The following is a 25583-nucleotide window of genomic DNA, read 5'->3' as shown; positions in this document are numbered from 1 at the left end:
AATGAGCCCAGGTCTCCCAAGTTGCAAGTTATTGCCCTAATCACTGGACCATCCTTCCTCTCTGAGGAAATAGTTTCCAATGAAATAGTTTCCAATCCGATATTTACTTTTACATAATAATGCCATTAACTAATTGTGATACTTAACATTTTAGCTCTGGAGAAGACAGTTACAATGCTCTTATTTAATAATGTGAAGAAAACTTGAAGCATGGAGAATACCTTTAGACAGTGCCATGGAATGATGGTCACCACATGCGATTTGGACAATGTATCTGTTCGTTAATTCTTTCAGCAGTCTGGAAAAAGTACATTCAGTGCTGTGAACCCAACATAAATTATTCTAATCTTAATCCAATAGTAGCCCACCTGTGAATCTATGCTTATACAGTTCTACCACCATCAGCACCCAACAAATGCCATATATCCTTGCCTCTAACCAGAGCTGGCCTTACTATGAGGCGAACTGAGGCGGCCACCTCAGGTGCCAGATTGTGGGAGGGCACCACTAGGAGCCATAGTGTAGAAAATCATGTCTGCTGCTAGTGCAGTGAGGGGGCATGGGGGCATCATTTGAGCTCCCCGCCTCAGGTGCCAAAATGTTGTGGGCTGGCCCTGCCTCTAACCTTAATCATACTGCTTCTGCACAGGTACAGTTCCATCAGGTCCAACGGAGCTTATCCTGATTTACACCAATGGAAGCTAAAGGAGGACCAGACTTTATATTTACATATTTTTTAAAACTGTGACTGGGGCAAGATTACAGAATACAACATCATGCAGTTGATGGTAGTGCACTTATATGCTTCCTGAAGGTCACTGGGGCTGTGTCTAGACTACACATCTCTGTCAACAGAGAGATGTAGATTAGGCATGTTGAAATTGCTAATGAAGCGGGGATTTAAATATCCTGTGCTTCATTAGCATAAACATGGCCGCGGATCTTTCGAAAAATAAAACCTTTTTAAAAAGATCCTGTAAACTTCAAAAAATTCTTTATAACAGTAGCACCTTTCAGCCCATTGCTGTAGGACGCACTTTTCTGTCATACATAGGAGAAAAAGGCCTGTTTGTTAGCACTGCTGTCCTCAGACATGCTCAGTGGACTAAAATTTAACCACAGGAATCAGCATGGGGTCACACATGCCTTCCAGCGATGCTCAAGCCTGGTTCCAGCATGGTTGGTCTTTCAGGGCATTGGCCACATTTTCGGTATAAATGAAGCTAACCTCTAAGGATGCATCTAGACAGGACCCTTCTGTCTGAATAAGCTACGCAATTTGCACTGTGCAAATTGTGTAGTTTATTCCGAGTCTAAATCGAAAGAGTTTATTTTGAAATTTGGTGCTGTCTATACAGCACCAAATTTCAAAATAAGGCACTATTCCAAAAAAGTGAACTATACTTTCAGTATCCCGAAATAGCAACGTAGTCTAGACATACCCTAACTTACAATTCACACCTATTTTTGTTGTTGTTTTTGTTGATAAACTCTTTCCTAGGCGAAAGGGAAATATTGGTCCAAAAATACCTCTCTATTTCAGTTTCTGCCACTGTGTACTATTGGCTTTCTATATTCTTCCCTCACATCCCAATGGCTATAGCTGGGTTATCTCTCTTGCCCTAATGTTACCTGGGAAAGTCCCACATTCTCCTCTGAAAACCATTCCATCCTACTCACCTCTCCTTGCTCTGCGACTTATTAGCTGTGTTTGAAATGCTGTGCTCAGAAAGCTTTCCTTCCGAGGAGAGAATGAGCATATGATCAGCTTCAAAATCCAAGGAATGCACCCTCATGTTCTTTCCTGTATTCATGTATTCTGCAGAGTAGATCAAGATAGAAATCCACAATCATTTTGAGATATTGAAAATATTAAAAGCTACACAGCAATTATATTCTATGTATTAATGATTACAGAATGAGTTACTGCTTCTTGGCACAAACTTAATCATTGGACTTTGCACATATGCCCTTACTGGTATGTGACCATTCTCAGGCACACACTTCTATATGCAGAGGTGGGATGCAGAGCACCAAGATGACCTGCAATAGTGTGGTCCATAGATTTCAGTAATGGTTGCACCTTACTTACTCACCCCCACACGTGTTGGTGTTTTCCAGTGCATCCATACAGTTTGTATACCCACCATCCATGCCTGCACAACTTTCTCAGCCTTCCCACAACATCTCATAGACTAGAGAAAGAAACACTGTAGAGCTCATTTCTGTGGCCTAAGGAATCCCCAAAGGGCTGCTTTGCTTCCAGTCTCCCCATCAGAGTGGAATGTGGCCTAACTAATAATAATTTAGGACCTGATTTTCAGAGGTGTTGAGCCCCCGATCTCCTTCAGCAAGAGCTGAGCACTCCATTCTTCTGTCAGCCTAGCAAATTACTACAAACAAAGCAGAGTTTTGAAACACTCTAATTAGCTTGTCACCATTTTTTTCTGTCTGTTTTTGTCTTGTTTGCACATCGCTCAGTATGGACAACAGAAAAGAAACTAGTCAGTTTTACTGTTGTCCATAGTCTGGTTGTCTGTCTGAATCTCATGGCCTACTACTCTGTGCTTGCTGCTGGGATTTACTGTCCTACAGAGAAAATGGTTACACCCATAAATAAAAATCTGATAAGCGCAACAAGATAAGAAATCACCAAAACTTTTATAGAAAAAAACAACAAATGGTCTGGTAGCACTTTATAGGCTAACAAAACATGGGGGCTGTGTCTACACTGCACCCCTTTTCCAGAAAAGGGATGCAGATTAGACCAGTCGGAATTGCAAATCTGCGGGGGATTTAAATATCCCCCGCGGCATTTGCATTTACATGGCTGCCACTTTTTTCCGGCTGGGGGATAAGCCGGAGAAAAGCGCCAGTCCAGACGCTATTCTCCGGAAAATAAGCCCTTTTCCGGAGGATTTCTTATTCCTACTTTCAAGATTTGCAATTCCAAAGTGTCTAATCTGCATCCCTTTTCCGGAAAAGGGGTGCAGTGTAGACACAGCCATACATGGTATCATGCACTTCTGTGGGCTGTGCCCACGAAAGCGCATGATACCATCTACATGTTTTGTTTGTGTATAAAGTGCTACCAGACCATTTGTTGTTTTTTTCTGTAACAGACTAACTCGGTTATCCCCTGAAGCTCCAAAACTTTTATAGTTCACTTAGCTTTTGTAACTCTTCTTCTTCTTCTGTAATAGTAACAAAAAGGGAAGCAAAAATTAGCCATTGCCTCTTTAACTTAGATTTGTCTACCCAACAGGTCCCTTTGTCACAGACTCTATTCCGTTTCCCAATTAGGAACATCCCTAGTAATTCATATGGACTTCATTCTTATTAGACTACGACTCCTGAACAGAGGATCCTGTGTGTGTTTGTTTCTTGACTGAAAATCACTCAGAAGAAGGGTGAAAAGAAGAAGATGGTTATGTCAATAGCTTTCATCTAAAAATTGGGCTGTAGCGCAGAAGCTTAAGCATGCATCACATGTAACAGAAGCTCCACTACATGTAAGTGCACATTGGATATTCACACCATTTTACTATTTGTGCCTCATTTTCTTCAGCATCTAGAAGTTATTGGTCTAAGTTACTATGGTCCTCTCATTTAAATGTGCCTTAAATTAGGGCTGTCAATTGACATGCATTAACACCTGCGATAAACGCAGTCTAGGATTAACATGTTAAATTTGTTAATGCGTTTATCGCAGGTGTTAATGCTGCGCTGCCCCTTTGAAGTGCCACTGCGTGCTTCAAAGGGGCAACGCAAGGCAGAGGCCAGAATCAGCTGGGGACTCCCCAGTTGTCCCCGGGGCTCCACTGTCCCTTTGAAATGCGCAGATGCGGCATTTCAAAGGAGCAGCTGCCTCACAGCTTAACAAGGGATCAACTGAGTGGTGGCTGCCCCTTAGAAGTGCCGCCTCCACGTGTTTCAAAGGGGCAGCGGAGCCCAGGGTCAGCTGGGGACTCCAGCTGGTCCTGGGCTCCTACTGTGTTGCCCTCCCTTTGAGGGGTAGGAGCGGTGTTTCCAAGAGGCAGCGCAACGCAGAGCCCAGGATCAGCTAGGCACTACAGCTGATCCTGAGCTCCGTGTTGCGCTGTCCCTTTGATGCGCCACCATGGTGCTTCATAGGGGCAGTGCTGCATGGAGCCCAGGGTCAGCTGGGGACTCTAGCTGAACCCGGGTTCCATGCAGCGCTGCCCCATTGAAACGCTGCAGCGTTTCAATGGGGAGGCACACATGATTAATTGCATGATTAATTGTGATTAAATTTTTGAATCGCTTGACAGCCCTACCTTAAACTAAATCACCATGAAGCCCAAGCACTCAGATCACTGAGAAGTCATGAGTCAAGTATCTGTAACAACAATAAAGTTCCCATTTTTCTGAGAGAAAGGGTTATTCCTCCAGCAGTCAGAAGTAGTCTGAAGTCCAGAAGTGGCTTTCTATACATCATCTATCACCTGGCAGCTTTGTAAGAAGCTTGACTGTCCCTGAATAGCTTTCTGCTCAATCTCTAGAATGGAAACCGAAACTGGCACTTTTACAACAGAAAGGAAACTTATCTAGGCGAGAAGACAGAAATAAGAGTGGCAGTAGGCAATTGAACAGCTTTTGAACAGCAAGAATAGATAAATTACAAACCACTTGGAGTTTCCTGTGAAAAATCAACCTAAATTACCTTGATCTCCTGTGATAAGTTTAGTTTAAAGAGGAAGAATATAAATATTAATGCAATGTAAAAATAATGCATTACAAAATCACACTTTCCATTTCTGTCCCACATTTAACTCTAAAGGGGTTAGATTTGGGTACATGACAACAAGAAAGAAAATATTCAGGTATTGGTCCAGATCCTGAGCTGCTGTAAAGCAGTGCAGTTTCCTGACATCTCTGGAGCTGTGTCATCCCTGATCCTTGGGTCTGGAAAACAAATACTCACTAGGTTTTTGCGGAGGATCCTGGTGGTATTCGCCTTGTTTGTCAAAAATGAGAACACTTCCATTTTTCTCCACGACAGCCAGAGAGCTCACTTTGCAATTTATCTGGCAGATTTCTTGGGGGTGTTTCTTGAAGAAATTGGGATGGCAGTTTGGTTTTGGAAACAAAAACAAAGATGAGAATGCTGTTTCTGCTAGTTGAGGAGGTGGTGACAATAAACTCATTTGGCTGCTTGTTTGTTGCCTGCCTGTCTGGCAGTCCCTTGTCATTTTGTTAGGTATGCTCTTATTCTCCAGCTGTATTCAGCACTCCAGAGAAAAGTAGCCAGCCACAACACACTGGATTGTCGAAACCGTTCCAGATGCAGCAAAAACAGCTGATAAACGCAAAGTCCTCTGGAATCCACTTGGGAAAGGATACTTCTGCTGCTCAACTTTTGCTTGCCACAGTAAATGGAGAGAGAAAAGGGTTTTGCTCTTTAAAATGTTTACAAAAGAAAAACAGAACCAGCCTATGGATTTTTTAGCCCATGGAAGTTCCTTGTATGATTCAAGTGCTTGTCTGATACTGCTTCTCTAAGTTATAGTAGTCTCTGTGAGTGTCAATGTTGGTGACTGATAAAGGGAAGAAACTACTGGTTTAAATCTCCACTGGTTGCTCCACCCCCTGTAGTCCATAAAAGGGAAAGAGACAAGAGGTGTGTCTTTGCAGGAAACTGAAACTGTGCTTCCTATCCAAGCCCTCCCTCCTTAGCAGAGAGAGGAGGGAAAGTAAAACCTGCACGTCACAAACAGAGACAGCAAAGGGCATGGATTTAAATAAAACAGTCAATTAAAAGAGAAGTATGCAGGGCTGCTCCCATTGTTTTGCAATGAAACTTGAATCAAAATGTCTTTAGCTGGCTGACTGGTCTGATACAATTCATAATCTAATCTCCAACAGAGACAACAAATCTGCTGTGGCAAATACTCAGTGACATGGATGGTGTCGGAATATACAGCCCTCTTTGAACACCCTGTTGTCAATTTGGACATTACACTGGTAGTATTTATTGATCCCCTTCCTTTCAATAAAAGCAACCATAAGAAAAGCATTGTTTTGATGTGTGTGGTCCAGTTCTGGGCATTTCTTCTCTAGTGCCTCACAGCCAGCACCCCTTGTATCAGGTATAAGAAGATGAACATTCTGTCTTTCAAAAGTTTTAACACAGTGTGACAGTCCCAGGGTAGCTGGCTACAATAGTTTGATGGAGGGAAGACATACCAGGAGCTGGGTGAATGGTTTTCTGTTTCCTGAATAAACTGCCAGACACAGCTGCTACATAATCAAGGCAGATAGTGTCAGCCGACGGTCAGGGCAGTGTGTATGTGCTATACACCCGAGACTTTAACTGCTGAGACCGGGGTCCCTTGCAGCAGGCAACCTGGAGGAGGCTGACGGGTGCCCAATAAGTGTACAGGGAGAGCTTATTACACTTCAGATTTTAGCTGCTAGAATCTGTGATTTCTTCGCAGGGGGCAGCCTGGGAGAGGCTGAGAAGTGCCCCAACGGATCTGCCACCTGGGAGTGACACAAATCCAAATGCCCAAGCTCTCCCTATATCTGTCCCTTAAGACCGGCTGAAGTTCTTTTAAATTGTGCCTGGTTCTGTTACAGCAACTGAAGGAGTCAGGTTAAAGCTTAAACAGTTACAGGTTTATTGAGGAAGCTTATAAATCATATGGTTGCAATGGCTATTGTTCTATTTCTTAACTGCTAGCAAAATATAGATCTTAAAAATGGTTACAAAGAAGATAAAGATAGGAAAACAGAAATAATAGTACCAAGTAACAGCTTAATCTTTAAAGAGCTCTAAGTCTGTGTGCACTTAAGACAGAGGACCGCATCCAGGTACAATTTTTACCCCCTTCTGTGCCTCTCGACTCCAGCGTGTCAGGCCAGGACCGGTCCCTCAATTCCTAGGAAAGACAAAAATATGAGGTGGGCGTCCCCATAGAACCTCGGGAGGTCAAACACCTGACCCGACCAGCAGGTAGAGGGTAGAATGACACTCAAAAGTGAGTGCGCTGCTGTACCCACCTTTATACCCATTGGGTCACGTATTTCTCTTTCTTATCTGTGATGCCAAATGGTGCTGTTCTGTCTTTTGTGAGACCAGTTCTTACAAGGGAGTTGTGAACTTAATTTACACTTGTAAGAGAGAGTTGAGAGGATTAAATTGGAAGTACTGGGGATTCTTTTTCTCAGTGGGAAATTCCTCTCCCAGGGACTGTGTGTATTCGAATCAACATGGGTGCCAGCCGGGTACTTCTCGCAGCCTCGAGGCCAGCTTATTGCCTTAATCGTTCTCTCCTCATATCTATGTTTTCAGCTTTTCAGGATCAGATGAGCCAGCATAGACTATGCTGATATTATTGCTCCTTCTCTGTCCTGTATGCTTGAGGAACCTCAGAGAGGCAAAATAAGATGGATGAGATGGGGGGGAGGGGCTGTCTGGCTACAGATAGGCTTTTTAAGAGCTTGCCTGAAAAAGCAGGCTAATCAGGTACCAGCGGCCAATTAGGTCTTCTGGGCTACTTTAAAAGGTTTATAGAAGAGGAAGGAGAAGAGTGAAGGACTGAAAGGAGGAAGTGTGTTGCTGGAGAGCTGAGGACTGCAAAAAGGAAAGATTCACTGAGGTACCAGGGAGAAAGTATTAGGGGGACCAATCTCCCAGGCCTGGAAGCAGCCTTGGCCGTGTTGGCCAGTCTTCTGGGCCTGGCAGTGGCCCTGGTGGCCAATCCAGTCTTCCCCGTCCCCCTCTTCCCACATGAGGCTGGAGTGCTGGGGAGTCAGGTGTGTCAGTTGGGAGCCACATGAGTGAGGGTTGGTTTTTTTTGGAGGGTTAGGGGGTTTTTTTGCATCTCACTTGCATGGTCCCTGACTGATTTTTCTGTAGGTCAATTGACCCTGACCCCAAAAAGGTTCCGTGCCTTTCCCTGCCCCTCCCATAAATAAAGACAATGCTGAAACCATTTGTGCTGGGCTTAATATTTTACTTTATTTATTTTAAAAATGAAATCTAGCTGACAAGCCCCCAGTTGGGGACCAGCCCCCATCTGGCTACAGCACCATAACACTCCTACACCCCCCACATTCCAGCCCTGAGCCCATCATACGCCCCATCTCCAAGCTCCTGCACTCTCACATCCCTAATCCCTGTCATAACACTCCTGCACCCCCCCACACCCTAAACCCTTCATACACTCTAACCCAGATTTGTGCCCCCCTATATTCCCAGTCCCCCACCATAAGATTGACAGAATACCACCTGAATGGCTGCATGAAGCTGGATTTGATCAGTTATGATGTAAACTTCAAAGAAATGTGCAAAAAAGATGCAGCAGCAGAAGTCCCATTAAATAAAGTCTGTGCATACAATGTTTCATTTATGCTATCATTAATCATTATGTCAATTATCAATAATATTAACTTGTATATTTTCAGTCACGCAAATAGACATTCTTATACGGCTCTTTGTTGATCTCTTGTTTTAAATGTTGATTTAGTTTGGCTCTTTGGTTTGAAAAAGTTGCTGATTCCCCTACTAAAGCATTTGGCCTACCCTATTCCTGCAGCTGCATGGCCCATCTAACCTGCAAAGATTTGCAATGGTACAGATGAAACCACCATGTGGAAGCAGTTGCAGGATAATCCCAGTGCCAGATTTATACACAAACTAAGAAAGATACAGTTTAGAACATCAGACTATGAGGGGCCCCTGACTTCAAAAAAAGTATTGGCTTGGGTTTTTTTGTTTTTTGTTTTTGGTGCTAATGCCTCTTAAATATGACTTAGCTTATTTGTCCTGCAGTCTCATTTATACAAGTACCCTCTTTCCTTTGTCATACTTACTTATATACCCGTGCCTCTGTAAACTTCACTCCAATTCATCTGATGAAGTGGGCTTTACCCATGAAAGATTATGCCCTAATAAATTTGTTAGCCTCTAAGGTGCCAAAGGCCTCCTCGTTTTTATAAATGAGCTTACTTAAACAAATTAAAAAGGTATAATGCCAAAACTGAAATTCCCAGTAAGCTTCAAGGAAACTTTTCAAAGACACCATAATAGAAGCTTAATTTAAATGTATACCCCAAAGTGCTACTGTTGCTTAATAACCAAGTAGAAGAAGCAGTGAGAGAGAAAAAGGCATAGATTTAAAAGTGGAAGTTAAATCCTAGTGAGGAAATTAGAAAGCACAAACTCTGTCAAATGAAATGTATAAATATAATTAGGAAGGTCAAAGAGAATTTGAAGAACAGCTAGACAAAGTCTCAAAAAGTAATTGCAATTTTTAAGTACATCAGAAGCAGGGAGCCTGCTAAACAACTGTTGGGGCCACTGAACCATGAAGATGCTTATGGGACTGTCAGGGCTGTTTCTCACTCTGCTACTCCAAGTGCAGAAGATGGGGGGCCCGCAAGAGACCTTAAATACCTTGCCTCTATAGGCTCTGTTTACAAAACTCAGGAGAGTCACAGATTCATGGACTTGGAGAAAAAAAAACAACAACAAAAGCTGCCACCATCAAGTGATTTAACCCTGAAAAAACAGGAGGGAACACCTGAATTCCTTCCACAGGGGTACCCCAAGTTCTTTTGTCCCAAGAGAGCTTCAAAAAAGAAATGAGAAAACAAACTGCAGTCTCTGGTAGCTAACTGCTCAGTCTTTGGCAGGCAGGCAGACATACACACAGACTTCCTGTTTTCTTCCAGGACACAAGAATCAAATCATTGCCTTAAAAAAGGTGATTGTATTAAAAAAACAAAAAGATATACTTGACAAAGCATACTTGGTTTCTAGGTGTTACAGAGCAATAAAATAAAACAAATTAAAACACAGGGAACATCTCTTAATTAGATAGTGAATGGGGGACGGAAGGCATAGGTTCACACAGAGAAGTTTAACCAAACAACGAAAGAAAAATACTCTGATCGTGACTAAATATACTTTTTTCCTCTACTCATGATCTGTGCTGATCTGTACTTCAAGGCCTCGTTCACTCCCATGTCCAATATTTCTTATGGGCAAGGTACTGCATCTGTTCCCTCAAGTCCTTAACTTAGAATTCTCTTTCAAAGAAAGCAGACAAGCTATCTAAATACAATTCAGATTTCAGCACTGTATCCCCATTGGTTCCTCTGGCCCCCTGCCAACACTCTTGCTAGCTACCCTAGTTTAACCCCTGAGGCTCTTTTGAAAGAGGCTTTTTCAAATGGTACTTTTGAAAAAGCCTCTTTCAAAAGAGCCTCTAGACGACAACCAGTACTTTCAAGAAGCAAGCCGCTTTTTCAAAAGAGAGCACCCAGGCAGTCTGGATGCTCTCTTTCGAAAAAGCCCTGTTTGCATTCAATAACGCCTTTTTTTGAAAGAGCACTTTCGAAAAAAGGCATTCTTCCTTGTAAAATGAGGTTTACTGCGGTCGAAAAAACTACCACGTTCTTTTGATTTAATTTTGAAAGAATGCAGCGGCACTCTAGATGCAGGGGAAATTTTTTCAAAAAGGCCACTTTTTTTAAAAAAACGCTGTAGTATAGACACACCCTTAGTCACTGGGTGCTGGCCAGCACTCCTCCTATCCATCACAGAGGCTATTAAAGATTATAAGGCCATTGGGGGAAACGAAATGAATTATTTGCATCTGTCTTTATGGCTGAGTATGTGAGGGAGATTTCCAAAGCTGAACCATTCCTTTTAGGTGACAAATCTGAGGAACTGTCCATATTGAGGTGTCATTGGAGGAGATTTTGGAACAAACTGATAAACAGTAATTAAGCATGAAGATCATAGAACCATAGAACTGGAAGAGACCTCAGAAGGTCATCAAGTCCAGCCCCCTGCTCTAGGCAGGACCAATCCCAACTAAATCAACCCAGCCAGGGCTTTGTCAAGCCGAGACTGAAACACCTCTAGGGATGGAGACTCCACTACTTCCCTAGGTAACCCATTCCAGTGCTTCACTACCCTCCTAGTAAAATAGTTTTTCCTAATATCCAACCTGGACCTCTCCCACCACAACTTGAGACCATTACTCCTTGTTCTGCCATCTGTCACTACTGAGAACAGCCTCTCTCCATCCTCTTTGGAACCTCACTTCAGGAAGTTGATGGCTGCTATCAAATCCCCCCTCACTCTTCGCTTCTGCAGACTAAACAGACCCAACTCCCTCAGCCTTTCCTCATAAGTCATATGCTCCAGTCCCCTAATCATTTTGGTTGCCCTCCGCTGGACCCTCTCCAATGCGCCCACATCCTTTTTGCAGTGGGGGGCCCAGAACTGGACACAATACTCCAGATGTGGCCTCACTAAAGCCGAATAAAGGGGAATAATGACATCTCTGGATCTGCTGGCAATGCTCCTCTTAATGCAACCTAATATGCCATTAGCCTTTTTGGCTACAAGGGCACACTGTTGACTTATATCCAGCTTCTCATCCACTGTGACCCCCAGGTCCTTTTCTGCAAAACTACTACTTAACTGGTTGGTCTCCAGCTTGTAGCTATTCTTGGGATTCTTCCGTCCCAAGTGCAGGACTCTATACTTGTCCTTGTGGAACCTCATCAGATTTCTTGTGGCCCAATCCTCCAATTTGTCTAAGTCACTCTGGACCCTATCTCTGCCCTTAAGCATATCTACCTCTCCCCCTAGCTTAGTGTCATCCGCAAACTTGCTGAGGGTGCAATCCATCCCCTCATCCAGGTCATTAATAAAGATATTGATCAAAACTGGTCCTAGAACCGAACCTTGGGGCACTCTGCTAGAAACCGACCGCCATCCTGACATCGAGCCGTTGATCACTACCCGCTGGGCCCGGCCTTCTAGCCATCTTTCTATCCATCTTACCGTCCATTTATCCAATCCACATTCCCTTAACTTGCTAGCAAGAATATTGTGGTAGACTGTATCAAAAGCCTTGCTAAAGTCAAGGTATATAACAGCCACTGACTTTCCCATGTCCACCGAGCCAGTTACCTCATCATAGAAGCTAATCAGATTGATCAGGCATGACTTTCCCTTTGTGAATCCATGCTGACTATTCCTGATCACTTTCCTCTCTTCCAAATGCCTCAAAATGGGTTCCTTAAGGATCCCTTCCATGATTTTTCCAGGGACTGATGTAAGACTGACCAGCCTATAGTTCCCTGGATCGTCTTTCTTCCCTTTTTTGAAGATGGGCACTACGTTTGCCTTTTTCCAATCATCCGGGATTTCTCCCGATCTCCACGACTTTTCAAAGATAATAGCCAAAGGCTCCTCGATGACATTTGCCAACTCCCTCAGTACTCTCGGATACATTAAGTCTGGACCCATGGATTTGTGTACGTTTCACTTTTCTAAATAGTTCCTAACCTGTTCTTTACCCACCACGGGCTGTCTATCTTCATCCCATCTTGCGTCACTTAGTGCAGAAGTCCAGGAGCCGACCTTGTCCGTGAATACAGAGGCAAAGAAAGCATTGAGTACTTCAGCTTTCCCCACATCATCTGTCACTAGGTTACCTCCTTCACGCATTAGGGGCCGCATACCCTCTCTGATCACCTTCTTCTTGTTAACATGCCTGTAGAAAACTTTCTTGTTATCCTTCACATCCTTAGCCAGTCACAATTCCATTTGTGCTTTCGCCTTCCTGATAACCCCCCGGCATTCTTGAGCTATAGATTTAAACCCCTCCCTGGTCATTTGTCCAAGTTTCCACTTTTTGTAAGCTTCCTTTTTGTGTTTAAGTTCACCAAGGATTTCCCCTGTAAGCCAATCCAGTCTCCTACCATGTTTGCCTCTCTTGCTACGCGTCGGGATGGTTTCTTTCTGTGCCTTCAATACAGCTTCTTTAAAATACTGCCAGCTGTCCTGGACTCCTTTCCTCTTCGTGTTAGCATCCCAGAGGATTCTGCCCATCAGATCTCTGAGGGAGTCAAAATCTGCTTTTTTGAAGTCCAAGGTGTGTATTTTACTACTCTCTTTTCTTCCTTTATTCACCCAAGAATTCTGAAAAAACTCAAATTTGAAATTGCAGATCTAGTAACCATAATGTGCAACCTATATTTTAAATGCTTCTCTACCAAATAACTAGTGGGTAGCTAATATGATGCCAATTTTTAAAAAGGGCCCTAGAGATGATCCTGACAATTATAAGGTGGCAAATCTAACTTCAGTCCTGGGCAAATTGTTTGAAACTATAGTAAAGAATAGTAAAGAACATAATGGTCAGATACATAGCTGAACATAAGTCGATGGAAAATAGTCATAGGGTTTTGTAATGTGAAATTGAGCCTCTTCAATCTGTTACAATTCTTTAAGGGGGTCAACAAGCATGTGAACAAGGGGAGCCCAATGGATATAGTGTATTTAATTTCCAGAAAACCTTTGACACCAAAGGCTCTTTAGCAAAGTAAGCTATCCCGGGATAAGAGGGAAGGTCCTCTCATGGACTGATAACTGCTTAGAAAATAGGAAACAAAGGGTAAGATGGTCATTTTTAAGAATGGAGAGAAGTAGCCTGCAGGGGTCTGTGGTCGGACCAATCCTATTCAATATATTTACAATGAGGTGGCAAAATTTGCAGATGATATGAAACTGCTGAAGTCCAAAGCAGACTGTGAAGAGCTTCAAAGGGAACTCACAAAACTAAGCGGAGCCAACAAAATCGCAGATGAAATTCAATGTTGATAAAATGCAAAGTAATGCATATTGGAAAACATAATCCCAACTATACATATAAAATGATGGGGACTAAATTAGCTGTTGCCACTCAAGAGAGATCTTGGAGTCATTGTAGATAGATAGTTCTCTGAAAATATCCCCTCAATATGCAGTGGCAATAATGCACAAGTGTAGATACATCTCATTAATCTCTGTATTAATCATAAATCTCTGTATTTAAACAAGCTGCAGTCTGTGGTAACTGACTCCTTAGCCAGCCAGATGGCCAGACCTTACAGGTAAAACTAGGACACCAAAATGAATCAATACTAGGTTAATTAGAAGAAAAAAGAAACTTTTATTATCAAAACAAAACCATAGTTGCAAGCATAGTGACTAGATTAAAAAGAGTCACCAATTAATATACACATGGACGACCCTCCCATGGGCTCAAAACTTAGTTACAAAAGAGAGAAAAAACATTTTTAATAGCACAGACATCATTTCCACATCCCCAAACCAGAAAACAAATAAAACCTAACAGACTATCTAGACTTTGCCCTACTTATACATATAAGAAGTCCATTCTTGGGGAGAGAAGTGTCTTTCTGTTTCCCTTAGTACCCCTGGAGAAACTGCTCTGACTCAGACAAAGGAGAAAAAATTAAAAATTCTTTTGTCCCAGGTTGAAATCCCTACCTGCATTACTATTGGCTGACCAGATACCTGGCTATGGACAGGAGACATAGTTAACCCCTTAGTCACCAGGTTGCTGGTCAGCCCTCATGGTTATGACAGCATGAAAGGCAAGCACCTCCTGGCACTTATATTGGAGAGGGGATGGAAGCCAGATCCAAGAACAATGAGACCAGTGAAATGGGCTCATTGAAAGATATATGGACGGCCTTGGGAGTCAACAGCAAGTGCCTGATTTTAGAAGCACCTCCTTCGACGGTGAATATGGCAGCATTGAGATACCATCCAGAAGAGGTGCTACGGATGTCTACCTGCATATGCATATGATGACTCTCACAGATTATGAATATGCGTGTAATGACTAACTGGTGTAGAGCTGCATGAGAAGGAAAACACTATGGGTATGTCTACACTAGCTCATTAATTCGAGCTAGATAGGCAAATGAGGCGACTGGAGTTGCAAATGAAGCCCGGGATTTAAATATCCCAGGCTTTATTTGCATGTTCCTGTCTGGTCGCCATTTTGAAATTTCACTAGCCTGAACTCACTTCCTTGGGGCCCTCCTTGGCCCCCCATTTCAGATGCATCCGGGCTACAGGCACCTTAAATGGGGTCCCGTCTATGCCCCTCAGGGTCAGCTGAGTGTTAGGTATGATGTGGTCTGGGGCTATTACCTCGGGCCGAGCCAGCGTCACCTCCGCCCCCGTGTCCCAGTAGCCCATCACCTCCCTGCCATCCATCTGCAGGGGCACGAGGCACTCGCTCCACAGGGGCCGCCCTGCCCCCACCCGGTACACAGAGAAATCTGCCTCCTGAGGGTCAGAACTCCCAGGAAAGGTGCACTGGGCATCCTTCCCCCCACTCTGAGCTGTTTGCCTGCAGGCCCCTGCCTCTGAGGTGGCCTGCCGTTCCCCCCTGCTCCAGCCAGTTAACCCTGAGAAATCCCAGATTCTGGGACCTGTCCCGGTGCCTGGTTCACTGAGCCCTCTTGTGGCCTTTTTGCCCGCAGTGATGGCAAGTTAGGTCCTGCGGGCCCTTTTAAGCCAGCTCTGCCCGGGCCCTGGCTGGTTCTCTGGGGCACAGATGGCTGGTCCTTGTCTCTTGGGCTTGCCTTGTAGGTGACTCTCTCCATCGCTGAAAACTGGTCTCTGCACGATTCCCTCTCTCTCCGGGACTCCTGTTCACACCCGGACCAGCTCTCTGACCTCATCCGTCAGCCTCCTGGGGTTTCTCTGGCTTCTGGTCCTTGAGCCACAGCCTCAGGCTGGGTGTGCATGCTTCATAGAACTGCCCCAGCATCATCAGCTTAAGCAGGTCCTCTGCGGTCTGGGCTCCGACCCTGAACACCCACTTGCGGCTGTAGTAAAGGCCTGTAACATGAAAACAGCAACTGGCCTGCAATCTAGTGAGCAAGACTTTGGTTCAGTAACTCAGATACTCATAACTGTGTAATTGTGTAAATTAGGACACAGGGAGACACGGAGAACAGACTGTAAGCTGAAAGGGAGTAACGGAACATCTTAAGGAATGTCCTGGTATAAAAACTCCCTAAACACGAATTCACATACCGACCTAGGTTCAGGACCAGGTCGGAATTGACAGCATGAAGGATAGTAAGTAAGCCCCCCTTCCGTAAGGTAAGGGGTGGTATCTAAGCAACAGAGGGTGGTAACCCGTACGTAAAGAAATGATGTAAGTTGTTTGTACCTGTCTATAAAAGGATACCGCAGAGGGTGCTCTCCGGCCAACCTTGGGGGGGCGGAGCGCACTAGGCGCCTGAACAGCAGGTGTCATTGCCTAAATTTACAGAATGCACAGTAGCTTAACTTTGACTAACTGCTGTTAATATCTGTTATATGGCAATAGGCCTGCCCGGTGTTGATACCTTGTACACCATAGTGCCCAGTGGTGTAACATTGTACTGATCTCTGTTACCAACTGGTAGAGCTTCGCATTTGACAATAAACCTGCTTGATTGATTTCAAACCTTGCCTGCATCTGTCGTTTTTGGGCCTCTCGGAGATCTCCTGTGTTGACCCAAGTACACGGGGTCTAACACTCTAGATAAAGGGAGTTCCGATTGTTTTGCATGCAGCCGAAAGTTTCTCATCACTGACGGAGTAGAGGTCCTGCCAGGAGCGCGCCAGGACAACCCTGACCAGACGACGCTGACACTTACAGTCCAGACCACCGAAGGTACCGAGGTATGAAGAGACTGAGGTATGACAGCGGCAGCATTGTGCCAGACGGGAGGCCAAATCTATATGTGTCTCCTTTGGCTCCTTCTGCACCCCACAGAACTTCTTCCTGTACATCTCTGGGGTCAGCCTGAACTTGTGCAGCAGGGCCTCTTTGACCCATTCGTAGTCGCCCGGCTGCAGATTCTGCAGCTGATTGAGCACCCTGTCAGCTTCCTGATTCAGCATGGGGGTGAGCTCTTGCAGCCAGTCAGCTGGGGGAATCTGGTGCAGTTCACAGGCCCGCTCAAAGGAGCTGAGGAACCCGTCCATGTCCCCCACGTCTTTACATTGAGCCAATACGAGCTTCTCCAGTTCAGGAATATGGATGCAGAAAGCCTTCTAGAACATGAGGATGATTTTCTAAACAATGACTCCAAACTACCAAGCCCGTTCCATCAATTTAACAGGCTATTACAGTGATTACTGTACTCCTGCTTTCATGAGGATTAACCGCTACATTCGATCTTGATGATCAACTTTCTAGTATTGCAGAGAAAGTGCAGCGAAAGTTGACATTCTTGGCCTCAGAGAGATATTCCACAGTGCCCTACAATGATCAGTCTGGCCACAACTTTCAACTTTACTGCTCTCCAGGTGAACAGGAAAAAGGCCAGGGAAAATTTGAATTGTATTTCCTGAATGGCCCCGTGTAGTGAGTAGACTTCAGAGCATGCAGCACACCTGAGCAGCAAACCTGACCATGAGCTCCATGAATTCCCAGAGTCCCAGATGAGCACCAGTATAGTGTGCAGGAGGTTCTGGATCTCATTGCTGTGTGGAGAGGGGAACTAGAAAATTAAAGGCAAAATCTATGCCAAGATCACAAGGGAATATAGGAGAAAGGAAATGCCAGGGATGCCCAGCAGTACCACATGAAAATAAAAGATTCAGATCAAAAGACAAAAAGAGGCAAACTTATGGTCTCGAGCATTGTCACAAACATGCTGCTTCTATGAGGGGATCCTTAGGGTTGACCTGACCAGCTTCCCTATCGAGTCTGTGGTTTCCTCCCAAGACTTTCAGTCAGCCTCAGGTAGTGGTGTGGACACAGCCTGGTGGAAGAGGCAGAGGAGGAGACTGGTCAGCAAGCAAGTGGGGCAACTGAGGACCCTAAGAGCCAAGAACTTTTTATAACTTTGGAGATAATCCCTTCCTCCCAGGACATCTCACAATCCCGGGTATGGCACTTATGGTACGTTTACATGTTTTATCTTGTTAAAAGTGTGTTAAGGCAGTTGGATGTGATCTGTGGTGGCCACCGTGCCTACACAGCGGGGAATCCCCATAACAGCTTGGTAACATGTCTGGAGACGGAGCAGGAATCCTCCCTGCACATCTCCATTAAGTTCTCAGAGAAACTCTTTAATTCTTCCCACAAGGTTTCTGGGAGTCCTGCCTTATTCCATCCTCCACAGTAGGACACTTTCCCATGCCAAGCCAGCAGTAAGTGGTCTGGCATCATTGCAGCACAAAGCATTACCGCATAGGGTCTAGGCTTCTAGCCATATTCAGCCAACATCTGCTTCCTATCACTCTGTGTGATTCAGAAAAGCCTGAGATCTCTCATGGCAACCTGGATGAAGAAGGGGGAAGCTATTATCTGATGCCTCTACAGTAAACCTCCATTTGCTCATCCCCAATGAAGCATGGTTTGAACCCCTGCCCTGCCCCCATGCCCAGATCGCCTCCCTCCACCTGCTCACTCACTTGCTCCTGTGGCAAGGGAAAATTGCACTCTCACGGCAAATGGGAGGGAGATACTGAATGCACAGGCACTGCACAAGCCCCTGCCCTGCCGCCACAACTGGACCACCTCCTTCCTCCCACCCGCTTGCCCATTTGCTCCTGTGGCAAGGGAAAGTTGCACTCTCCTAGCAAATGGGGGGTGAAGGGTGGGGCTGAACATGTAAGCCCCTGACTTGCCCTGCTGCCACAACCAGAACCAGAACCTCCACCCCACCAATCTCTTATCACGCTTACCACCAAACCGAGTCCAGCTGCTCCCTTAAGAACAAAAAAACCCTGCCCCAACGTGACTGCCTAAAAGCATAACTGTGCTCTTGTACATAACATGTCCCTATTGTCTTTAGACAGACCTTCCTTTTGTTCCAATAGATTAGGCTTTACACTCTACAATGTATGTCCTGTAAAGTCTGCCCTTCACTTTTTGTTACAGTGACAACAGCAGCCAGCCTGCTGCACATTCCCCCAGCTCTGCCAGCTGTCCACATGGCACAAATTCACAAAGACCATGGAAGAGATGTTCAGGGAACAAATGCAATCTGCCAACTGGGACAGAGAGCACGTAAGCAAGAGGAAGAATACACTGCTGGAAGAGATGTGCACGGAGCATGAGGAAAGGATACCCTGCAGGCAATGGGAAGTGAGGCACCAAGAGAGAATGCTGGCATTCATGGTGGATGTGATGGACCAGATTGTGGCACTCCAGGACTCCATCCTGGACTGGCACCTCCTCTGGCCCTTGTGGACCAATGTTCCCTCTTTCCCAAGTTCCATAGCCTCTTCTCCTCCGGGCCCAAGAGTTTGTGTGGGGGCAGGGAGTCAAGGGCAGCGTCTTATTCAGTCCCAGGGATGCATCACAAACCAAAAGGCTGCCCTTCCCAACCTGAAGCTCCCGCCCTGGTGTTTCTTTTTGTGCAAGGGGTTTTTGCACAAAAAGAATCAGTGTGGACTTTTTTTTGTGTGCAAAACCCCCGTTTTGCGCAAGATTCTTATGCCTGTCCCGGAGAGGAAAAATCTACATCAGAAAGAAAAAGCTTCGTTCTAGTCAGATGTAGATGAAAAGCCTGCCCCACAATTACCCAGTCACAGTTGGGGATTGAATTGAATCCCAAAGTGAGTAACAAACAGGATACAAAGGCCCTTATTCACAAAGGCAGATACAATTCTCTGCTCCTATGTCTTTCAGTTCCTTTCCACAAGCCACCACTATTCCCTCTGTTACTGAGCCTCAGAGAGCTTGCTCTCATCCATGCCCTGGAAACGTCTCTTGGATGAGACAGAAACACAAGCCTGGGTAGTATACACATAATGAATGAAGACACCACAACCTGTATTTCCTTGTTAAACCTCACACCAGCCTCAAATAGCTGGTAAACAAGAAGCCAATAGATGGGGAAATACAAATGTAAAAAGCACAGCACACAGAGTCAAAGGTAAAATTACTATTCAGAAAAACGTGTGAATTATGCTCATTTAAGAGCTGTATATGATACAGCTTTGAACAGTAACTATAGATCACAAGCATGTTCTTTCCCAGGGTATATAAATGAGAAGAAAAAAAATGTTATTTTCTTTGCAGCCATTGGCTGAGAAGTTGACCAATAGCAATCCCAAGTCAGTGCCTACACCCATCTGCATACTGTTTCATAAGAGGGAGGTGCATGCTTGTTTGTATGGAAAGAAATCTGGCAGGCGTTGATCTTTCGTTCCATGCATTACAATCATCTCTACTCAGTGATTTATCTTCAGGTTTGGAACTGAAAGCAGAGGGAGCAGATTTGCAGATTGCAAACAAGACATGGTCTAAAGAGGGATGGGACTATTTTAAAGGACTGTATATAACACAGATTGTCCCAAAAATTGCTTAATTAATGCTTAGTATTGAATAATGCTCTCTAACAAATTGATGAAGAGCAGCTGCTATGGATACATTTTAAGAGCCTGTTTTAAAATATTCACCACATATTATTAAAAGAATAATTTCCTACCATTGAATTACAACTGCCTGAAGATTTTAGCTGTCAGCTAAAATACAATTCTTACAATGGTAAATTAACTTTTAAAATAGTGTTTATAATTTCTCTCAGTAGATTTAATTCCACATTTTGAACTCAGAGTCACCTGGGTAAATCTGTAGTAACTCCATTGAAGTCAGGTTACTCCTGATTTACAAAGGCCTCACTTAAATCAGAATCTGGTCTATTGTATTTCATCTACATTAACTGATGCTGTAATTTAGCACAGCATTAATATATGCTGCTTTTACAGCAACAGACAAGGTTTAGAGAGAATTTCAACTTAAGACAGTTAAAACGCTACTAATGGAGTAAGTGTGGATAAGGTCCTAGATGGAGAGTTTTCTTTCCAGATCTGCCAGTGAACTGCTATGTGACTATTGTAAGTTACTGTGCCTGCATTTCCTCTTCTACTTTTTGTCTGTTTAGGTCAGTGGGACTATTTAGCTTAGGGTTAAGCATATTATTAACTGGATCAGAGATTTAGACTGTGAACAGGTAAGGGCAGGGACTGTCTTTCAGTATTTGTTTTTACAATGCCTAGTACAAACAGGGGCGGATGAGAGTGCCGCGGGGCCCAGAGCAGCACCGCGGGGCCCAGGGCAGCGAAATTTTGCGGGGCCCCTTCTTTGACACGGCGCATGCGCGGGGCCTCAGGAAGCGCGGGGCCCGGGACAGCCGCCCCGCCCTAAATCTGACGCTGAGTACAAAAGTGCACCAGTGTCAGTTGTTGCCCTACCTGCTATTGTAATACCAATAACAACAATCTTTGCTTTGAAATTTAACCCCTTGTTTTTCATCACTACACCACTTTGATATATTTCAAAGAGGAACGCTCCTGTCAGGAAAAATTCCAGGTTTTAGGATCCCATATTAAGTAGTTTCCGTAGAGGGGTTATTTTCTTTGTGTTATTTACCCATCGATTCAGTGAATGCTAGAACCATGGAAATAAGTTGTAAGAACAGAGAGTTTCATTATTCTAGAAGTATCAGAGGGGTAGCCATGATAGTCTGAATCTGCAAAAACAACGAGAAGTCCTGTGGCACCTTATAGACTAACATTTACTGGAGCATAAGCTTTCGTGGGCAAGGACCCACTTCGTCAGATGCATGTGGGTCTGATGAAGTGGGTCTTTGCCCACGAAAGCTTATGCTCCAATAAATCTGTTAGTCTATAAGATGCCACAGGACTCCTCGTTGTTTTTGATTATTCTAGAAGATTTACCAGCATGGATTCAATTCTGAATGCTGACAAGGGTGTGTATCTTCAGGAAACCACATAACATTCTGATGTATCTTGGCTATTGCTATGGCTGTTTAACTCTTGTTTTACAGGAAGACCATGGGAATGGATTCTATTAGAAGACTCTTTGCCTGAATTTCTGCCACTTGGAAACCAGAAGTAAATACATTTAGTAGCAAAGACTTATTGTTATGATGAAAGTGCTGATTCCATGGCTGATGCTAAGCCTATTTAGCTGTACATTTCAGGATTTGGAAGAGGGTCATCTGACATTCATGTCAGATTCAGAGCAGAGAGTAAAGCTGGCATTGCAAAAGAAGATGATACTTGTGGGTAACTCTGAAAAAGGAGAACAATTGCATTGTGATGACTTTGCATGTACACATATATGGCCAAGATCTTTATAGATAGAAACCTCTTTAAGGCTCTATTGTTTTAATCTATTGTCACGTGTGTCTTATGATGTTTTATTACTCTTCTCCAGAAATTTAACACAAAATGGGCTAGATTTAACTAGTGCACCTATATTTTCTTTGGTGTACTTACATCAGATCCTACCTTTAAACATAGTTACATAGGTCAGTTGGAAGTGTCGAAGCAAAAACACGCTTTTTTGTGTTTAGGCAGCTAACAAGCAGCTTTATTAATTAATAAAGCACAGCATGAGCCAAACGTGGTTACAGCAGAGCCAGACCCAGTAAAGCTGCTAATACAATTAATTTTAGTATTTTTATACCCTTAACCAAACAGTTTGACATTAGGGCATTTAATTACAGAAATTTTTAATTAAATTTGGAAAAACAAAGCCTTATTAATAAGATGGCGGACAGGTGCGAGGGAGTACATTTTTTGTTTCAACCAGCCCAATTAACACATACCAATAGTTTATTTTGTAGGCCTTTTTTTACGGGGTGACAGAAAGTTTACTTTGGTTTACGTGCTTGAGAGAAAAGCTGAAATGGTTTTTGATATATAAGATGGCTTTTAGCTAAATATGAAAATGGTTTTTACAGCTTTTACAGAAGTAACGGAGATCAAGTTACCACAGGGGTGTAGCTGTGGGTGGGCCTGAGTGAGCCATGGCCCACTCACTTACATGCAGACTCAACCCCAGCTCAGTATCTGCCAGCCCTGCCACCATGCTCTCCTGCCAGCAGCACTGTGCACTGCTACTTCAGTCTCTGGCCCCAGCACAAAACACAAGGGGAGGCGCATCAGGGCAGGTCTGAGTGAGGCTAGTGCTGAGGTTGAAAACTGGGGCAGCAGCATGTTGTTGGGGCTCCCCTCTGCCCCATGGCCTAGCTTTTAGCCACTGCACAAAGAACAATTTAATCTTCCACTGGTCTCCTCTCCAGCCTGATACAATTCCCGATGCACTCAACTTCAGAGCCTTACACTTAACCCTTCACTAGTCCGTTGGGGCCAGAAGTGGGAAAGAAAACTACTCTCCCAGGAACAAAAGACAGGACTATGTAGCACTTTAAAGACTAACAAGATGGTTTATTAGGTGATGAGCTTTCGTGGGCCAGACCCACTTCCTCAGATCAAATAGTGGAAGAAAATAGTCACAACCATATATACCAAAGGATACAATTTAAAAAAATGAACAAATATGAAAAGGACAAATCACATTTACCCTTCCCCACCTCTAATATCATTAACTCACAGACATTCACCTTCCTTCCCCCCCCCCCCACACATCCCTCTTCTGTTCTGAAATGTGATTTGTCCTTTTCATATGTTCATTTTTTTTAATTGTATCCTTTGGTATATATGGTTGTGACTATTTTCTTCCACTATTTGATCTGAGGAAGTGGGTCTGGCCCACGAAAGCTCATCATCTAATAAACCATCTTGTTAGTCTTTAAAGTGCTACATAGTCCTGCATTTTGTTTCAGCTAGAACAGACTAACACGGCTACATTTCTATCACTGCTCTCCCAGGGATAGGAATGCTGTCACTTCATTGCCATGCCATGAAACTAAACCTAATCCCGCTCTCCCCCCTCGCGCTCCCTTCCCTTCACAGCGGTTTCAATCCAACGAGACGTGGGAGGATCAGCAAGCCACTCACTGCCTCGAGAGCAAGGCTGGGTCCCGGGCCAGGGGAGCGGGAAGGAGGCTCGTTCGAGTTCTCAGATGCCATTGGCCCTTGCAGAGAAATGGGGGCGGATGCGTTCCTGCCCCATCCCTGGTCTATTGGCTAAGGGAGCTGCCAGCTTGACGGGGAGTCGGGTTTCCTCCTTTGCGGAGGCACTTGCAATAAAAGGTTCTAGAATTTCGCCCGGACGGCCGCGGCAGGGGGATCGCTCGCTCGCTCGCGCCGGGTGGCTGGCGGAGAACACGCCCGCTCCCTTGCGTGCGCTGGAACGAAAGGGCGAAACAGCCTTTCCCTTTAACGGGCTCTCACCCAGGTAAGAGCGGCGCTGAGCCTGCCCCTCCGCTGTGTCTCGGAGCCGCCTGGCTGCTGGCTCCGAGTTCTTCGTCCTGCCACACCACCCAGCCACGTCTGCACGGGCATGAGCTCTGCCGCTCTTGACCCGCATTTTTGTGTGCTTAAAAATCAGTCGGGATTCCCCCATTTTGTGGGGAAATGCACCTGGCTGCGGTGACTCCGCAGGCGCGCACAACGCTCCCTGCGGAACGGACGGCCCCGTTTTAATCCGGTGACACTTTCCCGGCTCTAGTCGCCTGTCCCCTCGGTGGCGTGTTGGAGGCACCGCGCCGCTGAGAGTTGCTCTTCAGGGAGGCGATCGCTTGGGAGTGACGGGCCGGTGGGCTCCTTATCTCGGTAGCTGCTGAGGCAAATGGCGCTGCCCTGCAGCACAGCAGGGCAGGAGCGATGGCGGATTCGGCGCAGGGTAGAGCCCTGCGGGTTTTAGACCGCGGCCCGGAGGGCTCCTTAGTCTCACAAACAACCCGGATAGTAATTGGGAGGGGGAATTGCAGGATGGGGGCGCGTTCCGCCTTCCCGCAGCAAGGCGCTGGCAGCTGGGCTGGGGGTGGGGCTGCTGCGTGTAGTGAGCGCGAGCCTTGCAGCTGCCAGTGCTTTCCTTAGAGCCTTGCCCTTGGGGCTTGTGCCTTTGCTACCCTTCCAGTGTAGGTCAGGTAACCAAAGCAGCCTCCCCTGCCCAGTGCGTGTCACAAGTCAGTACCCAGTTCCCGAGTCCCACCCACCGTGCTGTTTACTTGTGGGTTGCTTGCACTAGCAATCCCTTGCCACTCTCTGTGCTCCCAGTCAGAACAATTCAAGACTTGGAAAACCTTGGACGAGCCCTAGTATAAAATCAATTAATTGATGCTGAAATATAAGAATAATATTTGGTTTAGCCCCCAGCGAAGGGGTAACACGATTTAACGAGGACGCACTATTGAGTCAGCGGAAGCAGATTGTAAATTCTTGTTTCTAACCTAAGTAGTTTCTGTGCCTGCAGAAGTTGGCTCCTGCCATGGGTATCTGCTCTTAGATTAGTCATTTACCAAAAAGTGATTGCTGAGTGCACTACTTGAGAAAAGCATGGTGCAAAATGGGTTTTGATAAGGGCAGCAAAAGGAGAGAAATTTTGAATTTTTAGAAAGTTTTTGGCTTTTCTAGACTGGTATTAACAGGGGAAAGGGAAATGAAACCTACTTTCCTCTCATTTGTTTCCTTCCTTGAAGACAAGCATGCTGCATGCTAGGAAGAAGAGTTATTTTTATTACTGTAATTCTCATAGCTTTCCAATTTTATGTAAACACTAAGGATATGTCTACATTGTGCTCTTGCACAAGAACATATGCAAATGAGGTGCAGCGATGAATATTGCCATGTGTTATTTGCATACTTAATGAGGCTTTTGTGCAAGAAGAAGCAGTCTACACTGCTCTTCCAGAAGAGAGCATCTACACTGGCGTCTGCTTTTGCACAAGAGCGTCCATGCCAGTGTAGAGGCTCTCTTGTGCAAGAAAGCTCTGATGGCTGTTTTAACCGTAGGGCTTTCTTGAGCAAGAAATTCATGTTGCCTGTCTACACTTGCCTCTTG

The 25583-nt window shown here is 44.9% G+C and overlaps 2 protein-coding genes across 5 annotated transcripts in view; one reads left to right on the top strand and one right to left on the bottom strand.

Moving 5' to 3' along the window:
- LOC102463678 (E3 ISG15--protein ligase HERC5) overlaps positions 1–5569 on the bottom strand; it is a 64051-nt gene extending 58482 nt beyond the window's left edge. Inside the window, exons 1-3 of the mRNA XM_006111053.4 lie at positions 4946–5569; positions 1681–1819; positions 222–298 (exon numbers count right to left, since the gene is read on the bottom strand). Coding sequence (XP_006111115.2) covers positions 222–298; positions 1681–1819; positions 4946–5213 — 484 coding nt within the window. The 5' untranslated portion in view covers positions 5214–5569. The remainder of the gene's footprint in view (positions 1–221; positions 299–1680; positions 1820–4945) is intronic.
- An 18243-nt stretch (positions 5570–23812) lies between these two features.
- The window catches only part of PPM1K (protein phosphatase, Mg2+/Mn2+ dependent 1K), a 42422-nt gene continuing 40651 nt past the window's right edge, over positions 23813–25583 (top strand). For all 4 annotated transcript variants that reach the window (XM_006111049.4, XM_006111050.4, XM_025182884.2 and 1 more), the window contains exon 1: positions 23813–23975. The gene's annotated coding sequence lies outside the window, so the exon portion shown is untranslated. The remainder of the gene's footprint in view (positions 23976–25583) is intronic.

Source organism: Pelodiscus sinensis, chromosome 5 (assembly GCF_049634645.1).
Source record: "Pelodiscus sinensis isolate JC-2024 chromosome 5, ASM4963464v1, whole genome shotgun sequence".
Lineage (NCBI taxonomy): Eukaryota > Metazoa > Chordata > Testudines > Trionychidae > Pelodiscus > Pelodiscus sinensis.
This window is presented reverse-complemented; position numbering and strand designations above follow the sequence as displayed.